At 41.0% G+C, this 24134-nt stretch overlaps 2 protein-coding genes across 5 annotated transcripts in view; both read right to left on the reverse strand.

Moving 5' to 3' along the window:
* Positions 1–20160: 20160 nt before the first annotated feature.
* Positions 20161–21392, reverse strand: LOC147461234 (uncharacterized; the record flags this gene model as incomplete). The annotated part of the gene is made up of 3 exons (XM_086508837.1): positions 20161–20916; positions 21020–21107; positions 21200–21392. Coding segments are annotated over 3 exons (321 nt in total), but the record flags the coding sequence as incomplete, so codon positions are not given.
* Positions 20161–24134, reverse strand: part of LOC147461233 (uncharacterized) — a 139096-nt gene continuing 135122 nt past the window's right edge. For all 4 annotated transcript variants that reach the window (XM_086508833.1, XM_086508832.1, XM_086508836.1 and 1 more), the window contains one exon: positions 20161–21977. In XM_086508833.1, the coding sequence (XP_086364959.1) occupies positions 21635–21977 (343 nt within the window). In that variant the 3' untranslated portion in view covers positions 20161–21634. The remainder of the gene's footprint in view (positions 21978–24134) is intronic.

The raw sequence follows: 24134 nt of genomic DNA on the forward strand, positions 1-24134 counted from the left end.
TTTTGATTTGCTTAGGCATCATGCCTTATATGCCAAGATGAGAAAATTTGCCTCTCTGCAAAGAGAAGTATAGTATTTTGATCATATTATATCAAATTAGGTCGTAAGATCAGCCCTACTAAAGTAAAGGCTATTTTAAAATGGCCTTCGCTTAGATATTTGGGAGAGCTCAAATTTTTTTTAATGGTTGGCTATTATTGCAAGTTCATTCAAAATTATACCAAGACAGTTGTGCCTAGGATTGACCAATTGGTGAAACAGAGTAGTTTTGACAAGCTTAAGATAGCTTTTGCTATTGCCCCTCTATTGAACATTATCAAATAAAAGAAGTGTGAGCACGATCTGTTGTACACTACGGTGTGGGATTATGTAGAAATGAAGGATCGCTCTCACTCTAATGTAAGTACACATGTTAACTCTAGACACAGTTCTACTTTTTCACGAGCAACACTACATCAATGGAAGAATGTTTCTATCAAGAATGGGCATCAACCCCACAAGGGGTCGGTACCTGTACCATGGACTTAAACATTAAGCATGAAATTATTTTGAGTCTTATGATAATTCAAGTGTAGGTCAACCTAGTATTAACTAAAAGGAGATTTTACTGGCTAAGTTTACATAAGAACATACACAAATATTCCAAAAGTGTCACATGAAAAAAGATAAGTGTTTCAAGGAATGTAGCCTCTTATATCCACGAGAGATACCTAATGGAAAATGGGGAAGCATTTATATGGATTTAATTATTGGTCTACCTTTGAAAATTTGTGGCCGCAACTCTATTTGGGTGGTATCATACCGGTTGACCAATATGTGAAGGCTTATTCCTACAAGGAGTACAGTCAAAGCTCTAGAATTAGCAAGGCTATTTGAAGTGGAGAGTGTGTACAAGTTATGTGGCCTTCTATTTAATATTGTTAGCGATAGAGACAAAAAAATTGATGGCGAAGAGCAGTATTGTGTAAGCTCATTACTACTCGTAAATACATGCGATCATCCTCAAATAGATGAACATACTTGATGGGTAATTAGGTACTAGAAGATATGCTACAAGCATATGTTAGTAAGAAGTAGAAAGATTAGGAAGACCATCTACCTATCTTAGAATTTGCTTACAATAATGGAAAGCATGTTTCCACAAGATTCAAACTATTTATGATTACATATGGTTTTCAATATCGATCTCCAATTACTATAGGTTTAGCAAATAAATGTGAGGGATGAAAAGAGACCTCAGTGGCCTCTACACAAAACTCACCCACAGAGAAGCACCACCTAGATAGGAATATAGCTACTAGGACACAAAATGAGGGTTAGCACACATCACACATGCACAAGAACATTGGAATTCTTGCTCTCATATTTGTGTTGTAGCCTTACCAAGCCAACAGAATTCTTAACATAGAAGTGAGAGTGCACACTCAACCTAAATCAAAGAGAGGAAGGATGGCAATGGGAAACCACTCTTTGTGCTATGAGCAGCTTGAAAGGTTGCCTATTCAAAACCCCTCTTGAAAAAAAAAAATTAATGCCTTGAATAGTGTGAGCATGTGTGTGTGTGTGTGTGTGTGTGTGTGTGTGTGTGTGTGTGTGTGTGTGTGTGTGTGTGAGAGAGAGAGAGAGAGAGAGAGAGAGAGAGAGAGAGAGAAAGGGAGAGAGAGGGAGAGGGAGAAAAAAGGAGGGAAAAGGAGTAAGTTGGAGAGTAGAAGAGGGGAAGGAGGAAGGATAAATGACAATGAGGTACAATGCCTTGATCTAAATCAAACCTCCACAACGCTCAACATACTTACCCATGCTTTGCAAAACTCACACACCAACAAGAAAAGAACTTAAAGATTAGAAACTTTTCAAGATGAAGTGGAGTAGAATAACCATTAAAATTCCATCAAGGGGGAGGCTTCATGTACCAAAACATACACACAAAACTAATATTTCTAACAACAAGATGTGAATGAAAACCCTCCTCACCTCTATGCTAGTAATAGCCTAGTGTTGCACCAAATGCCTAATGAGGCCAATCAACAATGTGAAGGGACTCTCCCCCCATAGCTGATATTGATGCTCTTTATATAACTTCTCTTGCATGTTATATTTGGGGATGATTACAATTACAGAACCAAACCAAGGGGGCAAATTGAGACGCCTTGGGAGCCACAACCTTGACCTTGTAGATGCTCATCTTATAAGCTTCACCTTGCCACTTGAGATAGTGCTTCTTCATTACTTACTTGTGAAATTTATCTTTATTTGGGGCATCTTGAATACAGCGGGCTTCCATTTCACCATTGGTGGTAGAGAGGTGATGAATGAAGCATAGTACAGAAGTAGATGCATATATGTGAGGATGAATGAGGTTTGGGTGGGGGAGGGGTGAGAAGATGGATTTTCTTGAGGTTTTATGGATGATTTGAATGGGGTAAAGTGGGGCTTGTGATGGACAATGAGAATTTATAACGAGTCCTTAAAATTTGTGTGATTTTAGTCATAGTGTGTGTAGTTAACTAGTGCACATACTCATAAGCCAGAGAAGGGGACGAATTGCAGCCATAGAAGCTTGAGACGGTTGATTAGGAGTGATGAATGAAATAAATTTGTGCAAGACTAAGTGTGTGTGATCAAGAAAGTGACTAGGGCAAGTTGAGAGAAGACTAGGTTATAGAAATTCCCAAAATAGGTTCTTTTCCACCAAACTGGCTCCCATATGGAGCCCCAATTGATTCCCTCCAAATTTGAAGGGTAGGTGGCAAGGGGAAGGCATGAAAGAGGTCCTAGTGGGGTCTACTTGTGACAGGTTACCTAGTCCTTTAACAACCTATTGAAAAAATGATGAAATAGACTTGTTTTTTCTTTTTTTCCTTATGAGACAAAGGAGAGATGTCCCACAACTCATAAACTTAACTTGGACTTGTTCATTTTTCATTAGATGGGGTTGAGAACCTAAAGATTCTCCTTACCTCCATGATGTCATGAGGGCATCTTGTATGCATACTAGTAGAATACCTTATACGTATCTAACTTATTAGGAATACACAGATGGTGGTCCCCCAACACTTGATCATTCTAGACTCACTCATTTCATAGATAAAACCATCTTCATTTCCCCTCCCATAGCTATTTACATTCTCTAGCCCTCATTCCCCTATAAACTTCATGTTGCTGCTAAAACCCTCCTTGGCACACTGAGAATTGCTTCTCGTGAGACCCACTCCTCTAATTGCACTTCTATTTTTAGAGTATGTACAAACCCCAACAAAACTAGAGATTTATTGAAGCCAAGTTTCTCTTTTACTTTTTGTATTTTTTTGAATTTGTCTCCTAGTTATGTACATGTGAACACTTTAAGAGGGCCAGTGAAAAGCACACATCATATAGGTCTCCCCTTGATGGCTAGAGATGTTCATGTCTATAGTCAATATCCTAGTCTAAGTGGCTATCTATCAGGCATAAACTGGTGCCAATAAACTCCTCATTTTATGGCTCTAATCTCTAATTGTAGGGTTTTAGCCGCCACCCATTTACTGGAGTGTGATGCAGATTTCCATCCAGTTCACCCAATGTGTAGCTGTCATTTTAGGAATTTTTGTACCACCACCACAAAAGTTCCTTCCTATTTTAGCAAAAACTTACCATCCTTCCTATGGTCAAACCCGTTGTCATACCTCAACACAAGAGAAACCTCTTAAATGTCTATATTTGTCAGCTTGCTATTGAACTTTCTTCGTTGCTTTTTGCATGTGCAGCATAGTGCCAAATTTTTTATTCTCTATCTACTTCTAACCTCTCCAAATCAATGATTTGCCACTCCACTTTCTCCTTCTGATCATTCCCATGATAGGCCTTTAAATCTTGCAAGCTTTCCAACTCTACTTCGATGATCAAAAGAGCCTCTTGTCCGTACACTAACTGAAAAGGACTCTACCCCAAAAATGTTTTGAAAAAAATGTCTTGTAAGCTTAGAGAACTGCATCTAAGTGTTTATCCCAAGTCCTTGGGTGCATAGGCACTTGTTTGGTGATAAATTTACAAATGACACCATTTACCTTTTCAACTAGCCCATTGCATTCAAGATAATATGGGGTAGAGTGCCTACGCTTAATCTTCAATTTTTCCATTAACTCTCCCACTAAGTCTACACGGAACCTAGGCCCTCTATCATATAGGATCTCCAAAGGCATACCAAACATGCAACAAATGCACTCAAAGATAAATTCACCCACATCTTTGGCGGTGACCATTCTAGTGGAGTGTGCCTCATCCCACCTAGTCATGTAGTTCACCCCCATGATGACATACTCATTTCTAGATTGAGCGCATGGTAGAGGCCATATTGCATCAATGCCCCATATCTCAAATGGTCCATAAGTGGGGATGGGACTCTGCTTCTCATATGCTAACCTCCTAGGTTCAGCATTTTGACAAACTTCACAAGTGCGGCACCAGTGTTGCATATCTCAATGTATACTTGGCCAAACAAACCATCTTGGAGAATCTTCCTACTAGTAATTTCTTGAGCAAAATTCCCACCACATAATCCCTCATGAAAATTGCTCAGAATCCCTTTAATCTCCTTAGTAGAAGGCACTTTCTTGAATAATGCATCCTTTCCCTTGCAGTACAAATCATCATTAACCATACAGTACTTGGTGGCCTTTCTAGCTAACCATCTTTATTCATTGCTACTCATTTGCGTGGGAGCCTTATAGTGTTCCAAGAAGTAGAGAATATCTTGCAACTCTTCCTTGCCTTGAAACAATGGGGCCTTGATTGCAACTACTCCTACCGTAGCGCTCTTGTAACTCCTCTACAACTAGAGCAGCTGCTTCCTTGTTCTTATCTCTCAACACAAAGTAAAATTCCTCATCAAAAACTTGGATTCCCTCATTTTGATAGCTAGTTTTTCATTCTTATAGGCCCATACCCCTACCATTTTCTTTACTATCAACATGGAATTGCCAAAAACATTTAATCCAATGATTCCACTAGAGAGGCACCATTGAAACCCTAAGATGAGAGCATGATACTCTGCCTCATTGTTGGAATGATCCTCCTCCAATTGAAAACCTTCACAAAAAATCCTTTCCCCCAAAGGATCTAACACAACAATTCCTGATGATGCCCTAACTTTTACCCCTCTTGTGCCTGCACCATCAAAGTACAGACTATGAATCTCTGATAGAAGCTCAAGCTCAAGCAAGGGTGGACCCTTCCTAGGATGCACTTTCTTTGGTCTCTTATAGCATCACTATGTTAACACATTTTCTATGCACGCCCTACTAGACCTTTCTACTTGTAGTGTGTAATCGAATTCTTATAACTACACCACCCATTTTGGCATCCTTGGAGATAGTTTCATGCGCTATAAAGCATACGCAAAAACATCCTTTGTTGTAAGCACAACAAACCTTTTAGGCAACAAGTAGGCCCTAAATTTTTCCACCGCAAATTTAAAATCCAAGACCAACTTCTCTATAGAGGTGAACCCCTTTTGGTTGTAGTCATAACCCTACTTGAAAAATATATAGCTCTCATCAAAAGTTTCCTTCGATCTTTTTGCATCATGCCCCTAGTGCCTTACATCTAAGGCTAGGGTTGATGTAGAAGACCTCCTCCTAGCAAGGTTGCAAGAAAATAGGTAAAGAGCCCAAAATTTCCTTAACCTCCACAAAACATCTCTTGCTACTCTCATCCCATGCCAAGGTGGCCTACCTAGTGAGCCGCTATAGTGGATAGATTGCCTGTAAAGGAGGCATAAAGCGGCTCAAATAGCATACCTTTTGCAAAAATGATGTCAAACAATTACTTCATGTTTAAAGGTGAAGACAAAGCAAGGAGTGATTTCACTTTCTCAAGGTCAGCTTCTATTCCTCTCTCAAACACTACATGTCTCAAAAGTGTCACCTTGGATTCTCTGATATGGCACTTATCCTCGTTAAATTTCCCACTTAGCTGAGCCAACCGTGTAAATCCCTCATTCACCTACTCAAGTGGAATGCCTTAAAACTATAGATGCGAAAATCATCAATAAAAACTCTTATGGACTTACCAAAATATGGCTGGAAGACCAAGTTCATGAACCGTTGAAAGATAGTTGGGACATTAGTTAGGCCAAATGGCATAACCCTATATGCAAAACACCCCCATGGTGTGATGAAATTTGTTAAACATTGATCTTTATCTGCAATCCTTATCTGGAAATATCTTGAGTACCCATCACACACAATATATCTCTTATGCCATGCCACCTCATTCAAGATCTCATCTTGGAATGGGAGAGGAAAGTGACTCCTCTTTGTGGCAGCATTTAGAGGTTTTAAATCCACACACACCTTCTACTTACAATTTTTCTAATGGGTCACCACTACCAGGGACACCCTCTCTAAATCCTCCACTTGGTAAATGAACCCCGTCTTTAATAGTCTCTTCACATTTTTTTACAATGCATCATGTTGCACTACTCCAAGCCTTCTCATCTTTTGCAAACCTAGTTTTTACCTTCCTTCAGATGAATGTGGTGTTGTGTCACAGTGCCTTCTTTTATGTGATCGTAATGTGTAATGAAGAGGCTAGCATGTTTCTTTAGGACCTGCATGTAAGACTCCCTTTCTTCTTTAGGCAAGCCTTTGGCTAACATGGTTCCTAACCCTATCTTGTCTACTTCACCTTGCATGTCTTGGCCCTCTCCATATCTAGATCTTGTAGCAACACATCCCTCACCTCTAAGGAACTTGCCTCTTCCTCAAATGTTTGCTCATTAGACAAGGAGTAATCACTTGTACTCCACTTATCCACAGAGGACTAGCTCTAATTCTGTTGCCTACCTAACTTCATGTCATACACAATATTTTGCTACCTCCCTCTAGATTTGTACTTGAGCCACAACTCCAATGCTCCAATCTCAAAATCTTGTCTAGCCTTCATAGCCATGAGCCAACTCCTCCCCACAATTAGTGGATAGCCCTTCCCTTTGGTGGAAATTACATAGGCATCTATCAACACACTTTCTCCAAAAACTTTCACCTTTAAACCATTCACCTTGCCCACGCATGCAACATGAACATTGTTGGCTATCTTTGCTTGCAAGGAAGTGTGTTCATTCACTTATAACCCTAGTCTATGCATAAGCTATCTTGTCATCACATAGATTTCTACACCTCCATCCACATGAACGCTAGAGATTAGATGATACTTGGTCTTAGCATCTATCACTAGTACGATATCCTTGATACCTTAAGAACTAATTGCCCCAACCGATTTAGCCTTTATCTTTCCTAGTACTTACCATCTTGGATCAGACGCTTCATCTTAGGTGAGGAATGAAGGAGTTTATTCCAAGTAATATTTGGCCCTTGCTTACTAACATCTACAACCAGATCAAATGGTAAAGATCCCACCCCTAGCGGGAAATCCATACCAATGTGTTTCCTAGACATGCACTTCATCTTCTTTGCATCCTTGTGGGAGCTTGTGATGAACCTTTGTTAGGCACCTTTTCGCGCTTTGAGACATCCATTTCATCCAACTTTTGTCTCCTCACCCTTTTGATTGTCATTGCATCCGCTTCATCTACCTTTGTTTTCCCTTTTTCTTTTCCATAATCTAAGCTAATGAATGACATTGCCCGCTCTTCACCCCTAGGAGAAAGTGGAGGGATTTCTGTTGGTATGAGTGGTGGTGGTGGTCTAGGGGGTTTCAAGATCTATATAGGTGGTGGGAGGGGTGCAATAGGACCGCCCAATGGCCTAGCCCATAGAGGAATCACCTGCTACTAAGGTTGGTGTGGATTTACATTCCCTTGAGCCACAATTATAGCACACATATTCTCACACTTGCCTTTGGACACCTTGTTGATTAGTCCCATTGGCTAGTGGTGGGGGTTTGACACCTTGAATGGAGAGTCTTTTCAATTGGTGATTAACCTAGTGCAATAGCTCTTGTTGTGAGGTTTTAGGATTGATTGAAGCCATTCTCACAAGTGGTCTCGTCTATTGTGTCATTGGTGGGGGCTTGATTACTCCTTGAAATTGTGCTTTGAAATTTAGCTTACAATCCTTCTCCCGTGCATGCAGAATAGCCTAGTCATGGGGAACTAGAAGCAATCCTTCTCCCTTGCATGAAGAATAGCCTAGTCATGGGAAACTAGAAGCAATCTTTCTTCAAACAGTATAGTGCTCTCTCTCCTTCCCCTAGTGAAGATTACCACTTCTCCCTGAGTTTGTCTTCATACACTATGTAGCCAGAGAAGATTGGTAAAGCTCTTGGAGTTGCCTTCAAATTTTGTATGGGGATTCTTGCTGTTGGAAAGCTTTCTTTGATCTCTCCCAATCCTCTCTCACATTTGGAGAGAGCGTTTGATGCTATATCTTGGATCCCTCTTGCAGGACTAGAGGAATATCCTGGACCTTGGTTTCTTTGTCATCTTGCCTAGAGACTAAGAAGGCCACCTCTAGATTATCTAGAAAATTTGGAGCATTTTCCCCATGCGCCCAAAGAAGTTTGGAAAAGTCATAGTAGGAAGATGTTGATCCAACTCAATGCAAAACAAAGAGAAGCACATTTAGGCCCAAGTCATATCTTATTAAGGGTAGAATAAATGGGTTGAAGGATGCATTAATCTCAACCAGACAAGGAGGGCCTTATATGTCCCCTATAATATTTTGGAGGCTGAGTCCTGTGCTGACTATTATGTGCATGGTTATAAAAAATGTGATTATTTACTGGTGAATTAGTTACAAGCTTTCATAAGTCATGTTGAATCTCTAGACTTTTTGATCCCACCATTCGAGAGATGCGACGGGTTTTCTCACTAGTCACTAACTGTGCTTTGTTGTGACCATCATCATCCTTGTAGAGTTTGTAGGTCTCAATTGCCACACTCTCAACAACCTTCAAATTTGTAGCTAGCAACAATTGAAGTGTGTCAATGTATGTAGCCTCTCAACAATATTGAACACCATTAATGTGAAACTCTCCATCCTTTAATTTGTTAACCCCTAAATTTGAAAGTGCTTTCACCACTTGAATTCAAGGACCCTTGGGAAGTGTCCTCACACTAGACACAAAGCACTCCACACAACACTTTGACCTAGGGATTTGATGACAACAAGACTTATCATGAAGTAAAGAAGATTGTGTATAATTAACCTTCTTTATATGAACATGTGATGTATGGTGATAAAGGCACTCCCTCTCTTGAGCTTTATTTGGAGACCATGAAGGTAGCCTTAGGCGATGACCTCCCTTGTTAGAGCTTGATGAAGAGGTTTCCTTGGAGAACTCTTGAAAGGAAGTACTTGTTAAAGAAGTGGAAAAATCTTCAGTGGATCCTTTCTTCATTGAATTAGTAGAGCATGGCTTGAGAAGTCCTCAATGGGGGCACCATTCAATGAGGGATGAAAAGAGATCTTGGTGGCCTCTACACTAGACACACTTGCAGACCCTCATCAAAGAGCAAGGATCACGGCCCCGGGGTGGGGGGGCCGGTTGCATGTACCAAAACATACATACAAAATTAAGATTGCTAACAAAAAAATGCAAATGAAAACCCTCCTCATAGTGGTAGCCTAATGTCGTACCATATGCCTAATGAGGGCCAACTACAATGTGAAGGGACTCTCTGAGTCTCTCTCCCCATATGTGAGATTGGGGCTCTTTATATAGCCTCTCCTGCATGATTACATTTGGGGATAATTACAATCACAAAGCCAAACCGGGGGGGGGGGGGGGGGGGCAAATTGAGATTCCTTGGGAGCCACCACCTTGACCTCGTAGATGCTCCTCCTAGAAGCTTCATCTTGCCACATGAGATGGTTCTTCTTCATCACTTACTTGCAAAAAATTTAATTTTATTCTTGGGGAATTTTGAATATATTGGGCTTCCATTTCACCATTGGTGGTAGAGAGAGTGATGAATGAGGCATAGTAGAGAAGTAGATGAATATATGTGAGTGGAGGAGGGGTGAGGAGATGGATTTTTCTGACGTTTTATGGCTGATTCAAATGAGGCTTGTGATGGGCAATGGGAATTCATAATGAATCACTTGTGTGATTTTAGTCATAGTGTGTATAGTTAACCAGTGCACATACTCACAAGCAAGGGAAGGGGATGGTACAACCATGGAAACTTGAGAGGGTTGATTACGAGTGACGAATGAAGGGAATTTTTGCACGAATAAGTGTGTGTGTGTGTGTGTGTGTGTGTGTGAGCAAGAAAGTGACTAGGGTAAGATGAGAGAGAAGACTAGGTGATAGAAAAATCCCAAAATAGGTGCTTTTTCACCAAAATGGCTCCCATATGGGGCTCCAATTGAATCCCCCCAAATTTTAAGGGTAGGTGGTATAAGGAAGGCATGGAGGGTGTCCTAGGAGGTTTACTTATGATAGGGAACCCATTCCTTTAACAACCTGTTGAAAAAATGATGAAATACACTTGTTTTTTCCTTCTTTTCCTTTTGAGTCAAAGGGGAGATGGATCACAACTCATGTAGCTCAACTTGTACTTGTTCACTATGTATCATATGGGGTTGGGAAACTCAAGATGCTCCTTGTCTCCATGATGTAATGAGGGCATTTTGTATGCATACTAGTAGAATACCTTGTACACAACTAGTAACTTATTAGAAAATACCTAGATGGTGGTACCCAACACTTGACCATTCTAGACTCACTCATCTCGTAGATAAAACCATCTTCATTTCTCTCTCATATCTATTTACATTCTTTAGCCCTCATTCCCCCATAGATGTTGTCTTGCTGTTGAAACCCTCGTTGGTGTGCTGAACATTGTTGCTCATGAGATCCACTCCTCGAATTAAACTTGTGATTTTAGAGTATGTTCAAACCCTAGCAAAAAAAAAGTATACTTTTATTGAATCCAAGTTGTTGAAACCCTCGTTGGTGTGCTGAACATTGTTGCTCATGAGATCCACTCCTCGAATTAAACTTGTGATTTTAGTGTATGTTCAAACCCTAGCAAAAAAAAAGTATACTTTTATTGAATCCAAGTTTCTCTTTTAATTTTTGTTTTTTTTAAAAATTTGGCTCCTAGTTATGTACACATGAACAGTTTAAGAGGGGCTATGAAAAGCATGCATCAAACGCAATTTGGCTAATTATTTCTTCAAGGAACATTTTGATATGTTATAAATTGCTAAGAGAAAATTTTAAGCAAGCTCAAGACCATTACATCAACTTTGCAGATGAGAAACGACAACAGGTCTCCTTCATGAAGGGGGAGTGGGTCCAAAAGTTCAAGAGCATTCCGAAAGTCTAAAAACGGGCCCTACACCTAAGCTCTCACCTAGGAATTGTGGTCCATTCTAGATTCTTAAAAAGATTGGCGAGCATGCTTAAAAGTTAGACATACCAACACATTCACATATCCATTTTTATTTTTTATATTAGCCGTCTACGTAAGCGGTTAGGATATGCATACAATGTTATTGATTGACATAAATGAGCCACTTTCTCATCAACCACACGAGTCAAAAGGATATTGGATCATCACAATTTACGAACAAGAAATTATGTTTGTTAGCAAGTCCTTGTCAAGTGGAAAGGTAGACCCAAGGAATGTGCTAAGAAGATATTTCCTATTTTTGTTTTCTCATCAAAGTCCCCATTACAACAGATCAACTCCAAAGCATATATACATCACTTAACCTTTTATTTACAAGCTTTTGCAACTCAAGAGCATATTGAAGGACTATTATGTACATCATGCTCGCCTTGTATAGACAACCATTCCCTTTCCAAAACCAAGTATGCACAATCCATATTCATAATTTGGAAGTCAAGCATGCCTTTATACCCTTGTATATCAACTTACAAATTGGATAGCAATGTATCCCATATCTTCTTGTCTTCACCATGCATCATGGAGACGACATATTGGTGAGCACTTAATTGTTAAGAATGTTTTAATTTCTTGACAAGAATATAGTTCACAAAGTTATGTGTGTCCAAGCCGTCTATCATGACCCTAACCCTTTTCCCATTTACAAATCCATGCATTTCATCAGCTCATGTGGTCCAAAACTTGATTTTCACATGCTGGTTGACAAACAACAATGATGCTCATTGTCCTCGTGCAACACTTCTATGAATTTATACTTTTCATTACCACTTATTGGAAGTGTTTGGAACACATGGATTTACCAGTGTTTTTTATTCTTACCAAGACCTTTACCCTTTTTATCGTCTTTTTTTCTTTTGTTCTTTGGAAAATTCCATTGAGAATGGTAGGGTGACAAACAAGTGAAGCACAAGTTTTATTTTTTAGCCTTTACAAACTCTTGTTGGTTCAACCTATGTCATGTTACCACCCTCTTTTTAAATAGTGGTTTATCCTTCTTATTAAATGGGAATTTCCTTTTTCCTTTTAGAAAAGGCCGTGGTACCCTCGTATCTTTGGACTTGGGCTTAGTATGAGTGGGATTAGAAGCTACCAAGCAACTATTATCTTCATAAATTTGTGCACATTTGATTTCTTCCTCCAATGTTTTAGGTGAAATTTTTTTCGCCTCTTGCTTGAAGTGTCTATCTAATTCCCTTATAAACCCTCTCATTTTGTGAAATTCATCTATATTGTGACGTTGGAGGATGATTTATCTATACTCTGTTGTTGGAATTAGGACTGCAGGAAAACACACATAACTTGGAGAAGATGAAGGAAGCTCAAGACACACAACAAAGAGTGTATTACTTAGTTAGAAAGCCCTAGAGTGATGGACATATATACAATGCATGGGGGAAAAAACATCCTAGTGAGGGAAAAAAATTATCCGGTGGTCCTAAGTGTGTTCACACGCATCACTACCACATGTATATGGTGACAAATCCCCCGCCTGAGTGATGCAGTGAATGAGACTTGGCACATAGAGTATAGGGAAGTGCCATGCCGTGAGGACATGATCAGTCCACAAAGAAGAGGAAGTCCATAGCTTTGTGACAAGCTTTGAACTTCTCACGAGACAATGCCTTTGCGAAAAGATTTGCAAGGTTTGTCATACATTGGCACATAAGCCAAGTTGATATCTCCTGTTGAGAGCCTCTCCTTGACATAGTGGTAATGCACCTCAATGTGCTTTCTGTGAGCATGAAAAACTGGGTTCCTCGCAACTGCCAATGCGCTTTGACTGTCAATGTAGATGGTGTTGGCAATGTCTTGTCCAACATCCAAATCAGCCATAAGGCATCTGAGACATACACACTCAACCATAGCTGTGCAGACTGGCATGTATTCAGAGTCACAACTAGAAGTTCCCACAGTAGGTTGCTTCTTCCTCAACCATGAGATACATGAACTTCCAAGCATGAAACAAAAACCACTTGTGGGCCCTCGTGTGTCAAAACAATCAGCCCAATTTGAGTCCAAAAAACCATGTTAATCTAGCGACAATGATCCCCCCTTGGGATAAAACAACCCAAGATGTAAAATGCACTCAAGTAGCAAAAGATTTGATTTTTGACAGCATGCCAATGCTTAGACCCTAGGCTATGCATGAATTTATTGACTTGTGAGACTACAAACTGAATATTCAGTCTTGTGTTGCATACATAAATAAGGCATCCAACAACATTTTGGTAAAGAGTGAGATTGGGAAGGTCACCAACATCATAAAGACTCGATTTCAAACTTGTTTCCATGGGAGTGGCAATAAGTTTGCAATCCTCAAGTCCAAACTTACATAGCAATGTCTCTATGTAACTTGTCTGACACAAGGCAATACCACCATCACACTGCTTAAATTGTATGCTCAAGTAATGATGCAACAATCCCAAATTTTTCATCTTGAAAGTAGCATTCAAATTAGCCTTAAATTCAATAATATATATTTCATTTGGCTCAATTATCAACAAATCATCAACATAGAGAACGACAATGAGAAGTACATCACCCTCATACAATGTGCTTCCTGTTGGACTGTTACGAAAGCCTTGTTTGACCAAATGAGCGTCAGATCTCTCATACCAAGCACGAGGGGACTGCTTTAACCCATACAAAGCTTTCTTACATTTGCACACTTTACTATGAGCTGCCAATGCACACAGAAAACGCACAGTAGTCATACGACAAGTGGAAGCAAAAGTCTCTTCATAATCTATGCCTTTTTGTTGTGCACAACCCTTTGCAACAAGTCGAGACTTATAGCGATTAATCTCACTACGGGCTTGCGTTTCAACTTGTAAATCCACTTTGTACCAATGGCCTTTTTACCAAGAGGAAAATCACATAAAGTCCATGCATCATATTCTAATTGCATGGTAGCCATCCAATTTTCTGAAGTCTGTGCAAATCAAAAGGCAGAGGTTTCCCAACATCACATAAGATACACATCCAAAGCATAACAATTTAATGCATAAGATGCATGGAAAGAACTTGAACGAGTACGATTAGACAAAGGTGCATCCAAGTTATTGTCACACAAAGTATGCACCAGCCATTTGGCATACCTCTAGCCTGCTCATTCTCCACCCTTTCCTCATCAAGTACATCATGTACAGCTGCATCACTAATAGGTTGATCTGTAACATTTTCAGAAACCCCCATAGGCTATACATTTGCCTCATTGGAATTTACATTTAAACTTTCACCACATTGAAAAGAGGCAATAAAATGTCGTAAATGTCATGTGAGCTTACATTACTATCTCTGGTACATGACAACAAGGGCCGAACAGAATCTTTCATAAACACAACATCCCGTGAGACCAAGATACGCTTTGTTTGTGGATAGTACAACCTGTAACCTTTGCTTTCAGCACTATAACCAACAAAAATGCACTTGACAGCCTTATCATCCAATTTTCTGCGTTGTGTTTGTGACACCAAAGCTTAAGCCAAACATCCAAAAACACGCATGTGCTCAATAGAAGGCTTTCTACCATGCCATGCTTCATATGGAGTCATAGACTGCAAAGCTTTCGTAGAACACCTGTTAAGTATATAAGTGGCACACATGATGGCCTCCAGCCAAAACGAATGCAACAAAGCTTGACTTTTGACCATACATCGGGCCATTTCTGTAAGTGACCTATTTTTTTCTCTCAGCAACACCATTTTGCTGAGGTGTATAAGGCACTTTACGTTGGTGTTTTATCCCACGACTAGCTAGAAATGCATTAAATTCATGAAGCATATACTCCCCTTCCTCGATCGGAACGGAGGGTGCCCATAGTACATTTCGAGACATTTTTAGCCATAGCTAGAGATTGCATGAAGCACAAAAACACTTCGGACTTCTCTTTAAGCGGATATACCCATGCATGCCTGAAGTAATCATCAATGAAAGTCACGAACTAAAGGTAATTGCCCAAGGATGGAGTTTGCATGGGCTTACAAACATCACTATGCACAAGCTATAAGCTACATTTGGCCCTAACTAAACCATTGTTTGGAAACTTTGAATGATGCATCTTACCCAAAATACAACCTTCACAAACATGTTTGACAAGTGCCTCAAATTCGGCAAAGAAGCAACCATATCAAGTTTCTGCAAACGCAGCAAAGTGGAAAAATTCAGATGCCCAAAACGTGCATGCCAAAGTTTTGCATCTGAAATAGCCTTAGAATCCACAACTACATTTGCAAAATTTTTCCCACACTTGTCATACAAAGTGATCTTATAGAGCCCACGACATAAAATGCCAGATGCAACAACACCAAAATTGAGATCATGAACTGTACATCTGTCATCCACAAATTTGACTACAAGTCCAAGCCTAGCAATTACAGATACACACAAAAGATTCTTCTTAATCCCAGGTACATACAATGCATCAACAATTGTGAAAGAACTGCCATTTTGCAGCAGTAAGCACAATCTTTCCAACTTCCTGAACTGGATAAGAGGCATTGTTGGCACAAGTTATAAAATTCCCTTGAGGGAGAGACTCAAGAGAGGTAAACAAATCACGATGTGAGGTAATGTGCTTTATAGGACCATTGTCAAAATATGACACATCAGCATCAACAACAATTGATATATGCATCATGGACAGAAGGATCATAAGTGCACTCTACACTAAAAGCCCATTCTACATCAACATCAGCATTACAATCTCCTTTCAAAGAAGATAACAATAGTTGCATTTGTAGTGGAACCAGTCTCTTTCTTCTTAGTCTCTTTTGCCTTAAACTTAGCACAGTGCTTGATCAAGTGATCATTAGTTTTACAATAATGGCGACAAATCTTCTTTTTTCGCTTTTCGTCAAAATTCCGAAACAAATTGTTGCCAGCAGCAGAAGCATTAGGCAACTGATATACCACTCGTAGAGAACCATGAGAAGTGGCTACATTGTTGTTACCACCTTGTCTTTGAGCAGCAATAAAGGCATGTTCAAATGCACGCTGTTCAACCCTGTTCTTTCTGGAAAGTGACTCTTGCAAGAGCAATATGCATAATGCATCAAACTTAACTTCTAGATTTCCTTGGGTCATAGTTCTCCAAGTAGTAGTGAGCTTCTCCATCATCTTCTCCATTGTTGTATGTGTTTTTGCAACCATATTTTCAACAATTGGTATAAGAACAGGCTTTGGTATCGGAACCAAGATCATTCTCATCCTCCCAAATCACTTTCTTAGATCAAGGTGATACTTGATGAATTTTGCACAGTGGCATAACCTTCAAGAGACCACCTCATAAAGTTGGTCTTGCCAATTTTGATATGGGCTTGTTTTGACCTACATTTCCACTACGAGTAGTATTGTCCAAGAAATTGTCCTTTTGTGCAAGTTTTTTGGAAATGTAATTGTTTTAAAAAGAGAAACTTTGTAGTCTTCTATGGGAGGGTGCTATATAGCAGAGATTGGTTTTCTTAAAAAGTTCCTCTATGCAAGCAACATTTACATAGGTAGCAATCATTGGCCATGGCTGACAACAATTAGGGGCAATTATGCTTTCCGCACGTTGTCTCCCAAGGACCAATTAGATGGGGACAACTACCCACTTTGGGCATACTTGATATACCATTTCTTGTTGCAGAGGACATTTGGAACATTGTGTAGGGTTATGGCAGAAGACTAAATTTTCCATATATAGGTTTTATGGATGATGATCCTCTGTGTGTGTGTGTGTGTGTGTGTGTGTGTGTGTTAGCTCTTGGTAGTAGAACCTTAGAACCTGGCCATAGGTTTCAAAATTTTGCAAAAGTCAATTTCAAGAAACATTGGAAGGGTAAATTTCATAGATTTTAATGTGCGCTTCTTCATCCACTACTACAATCTACGGCATTGATTGTGTACGATCAATCACTTGAAGAGGCATACATAAGTATATTTTGTGGATTCAACATTGGATTTGCAAGCAGTCTACATCACTTGGCTATATCAAGATGCCTATATCAATGGCATCAACAATCTTTTGTGGGCGTTCATCCATGGCAAAGGATTATTAAAAAAATGTAGGTCATATCCAATGTATCCATGCTTGCGCTCTTAGGAATCACACATGGAGGTGGCATCACCTTTTGCATAGCTATTTGCATGGTTATGAAGTTTACCATAATCTTGCATGGAATTGTGGTATACTTAGCAAAGAGGTACGTTTTCCATTTCATGTTAATGAAGACCAAGCCACATTCAAAATTAGAAAGGGGAAGGACGGGAATGCGGAACATTGTTTCATGACGACGATGGATAGAAGAACAACACAAGATATAACATACCATCAAGAAGTGCAAAGAATCGACAAACATCCGCAGTCCAATAATGGTCTCGGTGACTAGCAAACGACCAGTCTACACATCGTGCTTCCATATGCACTTGTCAACGCTCGGGTAGTGTTGGGCTATAGGAATTCTAAGGCACCATGACAAACTATGCTACTCAAGAATTAGGCATAGAGGAAATAAGAAAGCTATAATCCTCGGGGTGGCGGACAAGGGTGGATGGATGTCATAGAGTCAAGTTGCAAGTATGGGAAGAGATGTAGAGAAGAGGTAGAGTTAGAGCAAAGGAATGATGTCAAAGACCGCTTCAACAATGATGTGGCATGCTTTAGATGACTAGTATATAAAGACATTCTCTAATAGAAGCATTGCATTGTTTTTTATCACCTCTCTCTCTCTCTCTCTCTCTCTCTCTCTCTCTCTCTCTCTCTCTGGTTTTTAAAATTTTGCAACCGGATGATAGCTTTTCTTTAGCGTTTTCAACGAAATTTTCCTAATGTTACACAAGCAAGGATGATAACATAGAAGTTTGGGAGTGCAAGGTAAACCAATCATGCCCAATCATATGCCAGTAACAGATTCAAGACATCTCTCTAAGTATCAGCAAGACGTTTGCACTACGCAATAGACGACAACACTACCTTTCACACACAGAGAGAGAGAGAGAGAGAGAGAGAGAGAGAGAGAGAGAGAGAGAGAGAGAGGGGCGGGCCAAAATGACCTATGAGAACCAAAGGTTACATGTGGTAAATCTAATACGAGGTCTGGGTACAAAAAGTACAAAGAACTTAAAAGAAAACAGTGGGTACGGGTGAGGTGAAAGCTGATACAAAGGGAATACAAAGGGTGAGCTGATACAATGGAGCTCTCTGACAGTCAAGGCATCATATACATATACGTCAGTATTCGAGACGGCTCTTATGTCGTGCCAGTATGGTATGGATCCTCTAGCGCAACCTAAGTCAATATCGAGAGGGCCCTCTCAACCGTGGGCAACGGGAACCCCCCAACCCTATCGCCCGATCAAGCAGTCTGCCTCTAGTGTTGTTATGTTGTGGGGGTTGCTCTAACTCCTCTGTCTGTGACTAAAAGAAATCTATACTCTTTCGCTGTCATTGGATCTCTCATTGTGCCCCTCTTCAAGAGGTCCTCTCCGTGTTTGCGAATCTCCAATAAGTATAATCCAAGGCATCTCTGATCTTACTATCTCATGACTCTAGAAAGTGGCCCAGAACCCTCTCCGAATAGAGAGTGAAAGCCACCTCGTATCTCATAGTATACTGGGTAGTGACATGTAATGTAGCTCTGTCTCTGACTCTATTTGACACACCTAAAAAATCATGGACTCAACGAGTACTCCTCTAAATCTGACTGTCTCGATCTGTAACTGATGTGAGGATGTGCGTATTTGACCAATAGCACATCGTATCTCGTGGGATAGATTAGTATATTGAAAATATTGAATATTGAAATGGGGGTAGCCAGTCCATACTAAAGCCATGTAACCGAAACCAAGATACCATCTCTGCATTCCAACATGATTTATCTCCCTGCAATGCTAGCTGTCGTGAAGACTCTAGTGCTAATCGAGCATCTGTGTCTCTAGGGAGAGCCCAAGTGCTATGCATAAATGAAATTGATCGAGTGGGTGCCTCCACTACCAATGGAGCAACGAGTTCCGCCCTAACAATGTCATGTGGTACTGAGGCCTTGGCCCTAATCATCCGAGAAATCATAGACACCAAGAGCTTCTCTATATATCTCCATCCATCCATCCATCCATCAATACTGCCAGCTCTGCTCTGATGATCAACTACGGGGAACATATCTCCACTGCGTACAGCATGGCAGAAGTGACCAAAGTGTCAAAGAGCCAAAGCTTTGTCGGAGGTTCCTGGAACTGAACCTACGAACATATCCTCTCCAGTCTCCCCAATGCTACAAGAGAGAGAATCTTTCCAAGTGCTACCACCTTGCATATGAAAAAAGAAAACCCCATTTCACACAAGCTCAAAAAACCAAACCATTATCACTTCCTTTCTCTTGGAAGGTAGTGCCAATAAAGATCTCCACAAGTAGATTGCTTTCCTACTAGGCAGCCAATAAGCACCCATTTGAGAGAGTCCGCATATCCATCCGCGCCATACGTTCCTCAGCAAGCTGTAGATGGCATGTCCCTATCGAAATTATTAAGTATTATTTGTGTCCTACAATGGCCATGCTGCACTCCCCTTAGAAGGTCTTAGCAAAATTCCCCTTTGCTCAATGTATTCCATCAGATATTATTGAAAGAATTGGCATTCCGCAACCCTTCTCAAAGTATCAAAACTACTACACATATCTCAGCTACCATCTCAAATTCTTGTGATGATCTTTTATGTCGGCCTAACGTTCAAACTTTACAATTGGTTCATTCAAGTGAGCAAAATAATACTGGATCTTCAAAAACCAATTTCTGGAATGTATTCAGCTTGTGCTTTCAGTAGTTACTGTAGAGAATGCCTCGTAACTTACTTTCATCCATGTCAGAACATACAAGTGTATATAATACAGCAATAAAAAATCCATTTCAATACTACAATAATATGTGGCACCCACCATTCTTTGCAAGGACTCTGATGCACTGCAAGTGACCCAACCTGTCCGTCGTCTTAACCCTTTGAAAGGGTCTCAATACCATACTTGGTGCTACAAAGTTCACTTCCATAATGACCATAGAGGGCAAAACACATGGTTTGTTGGGAATCACCAGTGAAACCATAACCATTTTGGGTGTTCACATGTCTCCAATCATCCTGCAACCCACTGCTATAAGTTTAGCAAGGTTGAAGTGACCAGGATATCAAATAACCATCCCTTGGTGCAAGGCTATTAAAAATTTCCTAATGCCACTCGCACTCTGAAAGGGCGGACGTCCGTAACAAAAACTATTGAGTTCCATACTAGCTCTGGCTTTTGACAAAAGTACATCCCCATCTTCAGGAATTAAAAGAGAGAAAATTTTCCTCTTTGCTCTCTATAAGCTACATAATTGAAATGCCTTTTTCCCCTCCACTGAACTGTCTTTAGATAACCCTGCTCGCCCATTAACATGCCTGAGGGCATGCCTGAGGACCACATTTGATTTACAAGTGCCATATGCTCAACCAATAACATTTGATCAGAAAGGATTTTACAATTGAAGTGATTGATGTTATCTTGAAGTATTAGAAAACAACCACATCGCACTTGCACGGACTAATCCACCTGCAATATAGAATGCATAAAAACTCCCAGTGAGTCAATAAATCTGATGTATGATGTAAGGGACCATAATCCCTTGTACCTCAACCACCTGCGTAATGTATACCTTCTAGGCCTTGAACTGATGGCCCTCCTGACATTGCATGTCATGACTTTGAAATGAACCCATATTACAGCAGGCTGTGGACTGATTACTGGAATTGACAAGTACAAACATCATTCTCAAGTCAGCACCGAAAGGCAATACTACCCTTCCATACCAAGAGAATTGTAAAGCAAGATACACCTCTGAACTGGGTGCCTAAATCCAGAGATACAAGGCATCCCTCCCAGGAACATTGCTGCCTCTGAGTAATTGGCTCATCAATACTCAAATGCCCCCAAGCAAATTCACCCTTGCCATGACGCTTGAATGCCAGCCATACAGCAGAGCTTCGATGAGAGAAAAAAATCACTGCATGGTTCACCAGCCAGAAGGGAAAGGAATATGGTTAAGAATGGACTCCTTTGCAGCAGGGAAAAGTGGAGGCAACCTTTTACATGCTCTTTGGCAAGGCAACAGTCGATTGGATCTATACGCTGCAAGGTGCAAGGTGCTTGAAGGCTGCACAGCATTCCAGAGGTGACATCCTATCCATCAATATCTCAGTGCCCTTTTCTTGCATGCAGAAGGGCTGTGCCAAATACAACTTTGCATTCAACATGCCCACTCATTGAACCATCACACCAGACTCAACCTTAGGAAACAATCTGGGAAGTATCTTTGCATCAAGATACCACAATATGGGCAGGTGGGTTCCACATCTAGAAATAGAGCAGATGAATCCAGCTCAATAAGAGAGTGTCTTGCCAAGGATGTAAAGAAGATCCGAGGGGTTTGTTTGGAAGCCCAACGAGCACAACAGTAGCAAAACCAATGGGAACCAGGCGGACAAAGTTTCAAGGTCACTGAACAACGAGGAAGTTTGTGCGGATGACTACCTTCACAAACACCCATGGCCACCGATACAAATGGCACCTTAGCCTCACACGTGCTGCATGTCTCTGCTTTAGGAGCTCCTTTCCTGTTTGTTTCAAGTAAGAAGGTGAATCATTAAGCATTGCAAGCTACTAGAGATTCCCAGTTTATCAGAAATGCCATTCAAATTTCAGTAAGTGTGCTTGTAAATGGAAGGGACAGTCAGAGCTTACAAAATTTTACAAAAAGTGTAAATATGTAATGGGATGCACATAATATGAGAAAACAAACACACAACAGAACAGAACCTGAACACATGCCCAGATGAACCCAGGAAAAGCCCAGGTTCACCTTTAATAGGAAAGTGCAAGGTATAGACAGATGGCAGTCACCCATAAGACAACATAACCATCAGCTCTATCATACTTAGTATCGACTGAATTCTATGACATCCAAGTCATCAGTGCCCCATAGTGGGTGTAAAACTAGGTACCTAGGTCCTTCAAAGAAGTTAAAAAACGGTCCTTATAAGCTCGAGACGCAGCTCGCTGCTTGCTGCCTTCCCCTCATCCCCCTCGCGCGCTGCTTTCCCCCGTTTCCCTGCGTTCGCGCTGCAGCCCCGCCACCGCCCTCCCTCTCCCGCACCCCGCAACCCCTCCCTCGCACCAACCTCCACCCCCCCTCGTCGTGTTTCCATTTGCCCCCACCCTCCATCCCCCCATTTGCCCTCGCGGGCTGTCTGTCAGCTGATTCCAGCTTGCTGGTGGCCTACATCGATGCTTCCGTCGTCCTCTTTTCAGCAGCAGACACAGAATGACGGTTCCCCCGTTCACCTTGTGGGGTGTCCGTGGGCTGATTTCGGCTTGCTGGTGGCCTACATCGATGCCTCCGTCCTCCTCTTTCCAGCAGTAGACAAAGAATGGAGATTCCTGCTCCATCTCAGAGCGACTCTACTGAGGGCCCCCTCGCCCGACACCACAGAGCCGATCCTTCGACTTGCTCTTTCACCAGAAGAGCAAGCGAGCTTGATGGCTAAGGTGGAACGGCTCCAAGCCACCTTGATCATAATGTTGGCACATAGCCCAGTAGAAGTGAGGTTTGGGACTTGCTCCAAGCCCGACTCCTCACTGAAGTGGGCAAGATGATTTATGTGCAGATTCTCAGGAGAGGATATTATCAGATAGAGTTTGAGTCTTCAAAGATGGAAGCCAAAGTGATTTCGATGAGCCCGTTCGGCATTTGGGCGGCTTGAGCCTATTTCAGACAATGGCACTGTAACAAACTTGGACACTCCAAGTCAAGATTCTACCGCGACACAGTAGAGATTCACTTCAAAACAGTTCACAATTCACAATTGATTTGACACGGCCCGGCGGAGTTCCGGGCCTAGACATATTGGCCCCAAAGACTGGCGCCCCTTTCGGTATTTTTTTTTGTATTAATCTGTGTTCAAAGTAGAAGAGAGTGGGAGGGTTCTCACTCTCAAACTTTGCATCCAGATGCTCTGAGAAAGTGAGGCCCTGCCCACTTATTTATTGGTTACAAGGGATGCCCAAAAGCAGTAAGTGAAAAGCCTTCAAAAATAAAGCAACTATTGCCAAAAGCTGCCAACGCAAAAATCAGGAATTCCGTACGTTTGCCACGTCATCAACTTCACAAAATGCGAGATCTCCGTACATTGTGCCATGTCACCCTGCCAGCGCGTTTTGCGACGGAATCTCCGAAGTCCGTACGTTATGCCACGTCAACATGTCAGCGCATATTGCGGATCCACGTCACAATGTATGTGGGGCAATGCCGCGTCACCAGTTTGTGACATCCCCCCCTCTTGAAAGCATTGTAATCGCTTTCGATTACGCCTGCAAAACAGACAAAACCCATAAACTATCTTAGCAGACACTGACTGTTAGTACTGACGCACTAGGAACACACATCTAGCACATGTACCAATTGACAGTCACATCACAGGACGTCACTTGACATCACGAGACATCACATGATAAATGACATTCAAAATTCACTCGGATCTCAGACCTTGATTAATCCACAATGTATTTAGCAATCACATCTAGATCCACTTAGGACCTCATAGATGCCCGATTAACTAATCTTTATTACAATCACGTCTATCGAGATTGTATCAGACCGAAATGCTACAGTCATTTTGTCTATCAGTTCCTGCACTTAGACAAGTCAAGAACAAATCAGTATCATATTATCGAGAATTCCAATTCATAAAGTCATACAGCAGAATATTGTCAGC

The sequence above is a fragment of the Adiantum capillus-veneris genome, chromosome 3 (assembly GCF_014529385.1).
Source record: "Adiantum capillus-veneris isolate H3 chromosome 3, ASM1452938v2, whole genome shotgun sequence".
In the NCBI taxonomy this organism is placed as follows: Eukaryota; Viridiplantae; Streptophyta; class Polypodiopsida; order Polypodiales; family Pteridaceae; genus Adiantum; species Adiantum capillus-veneris.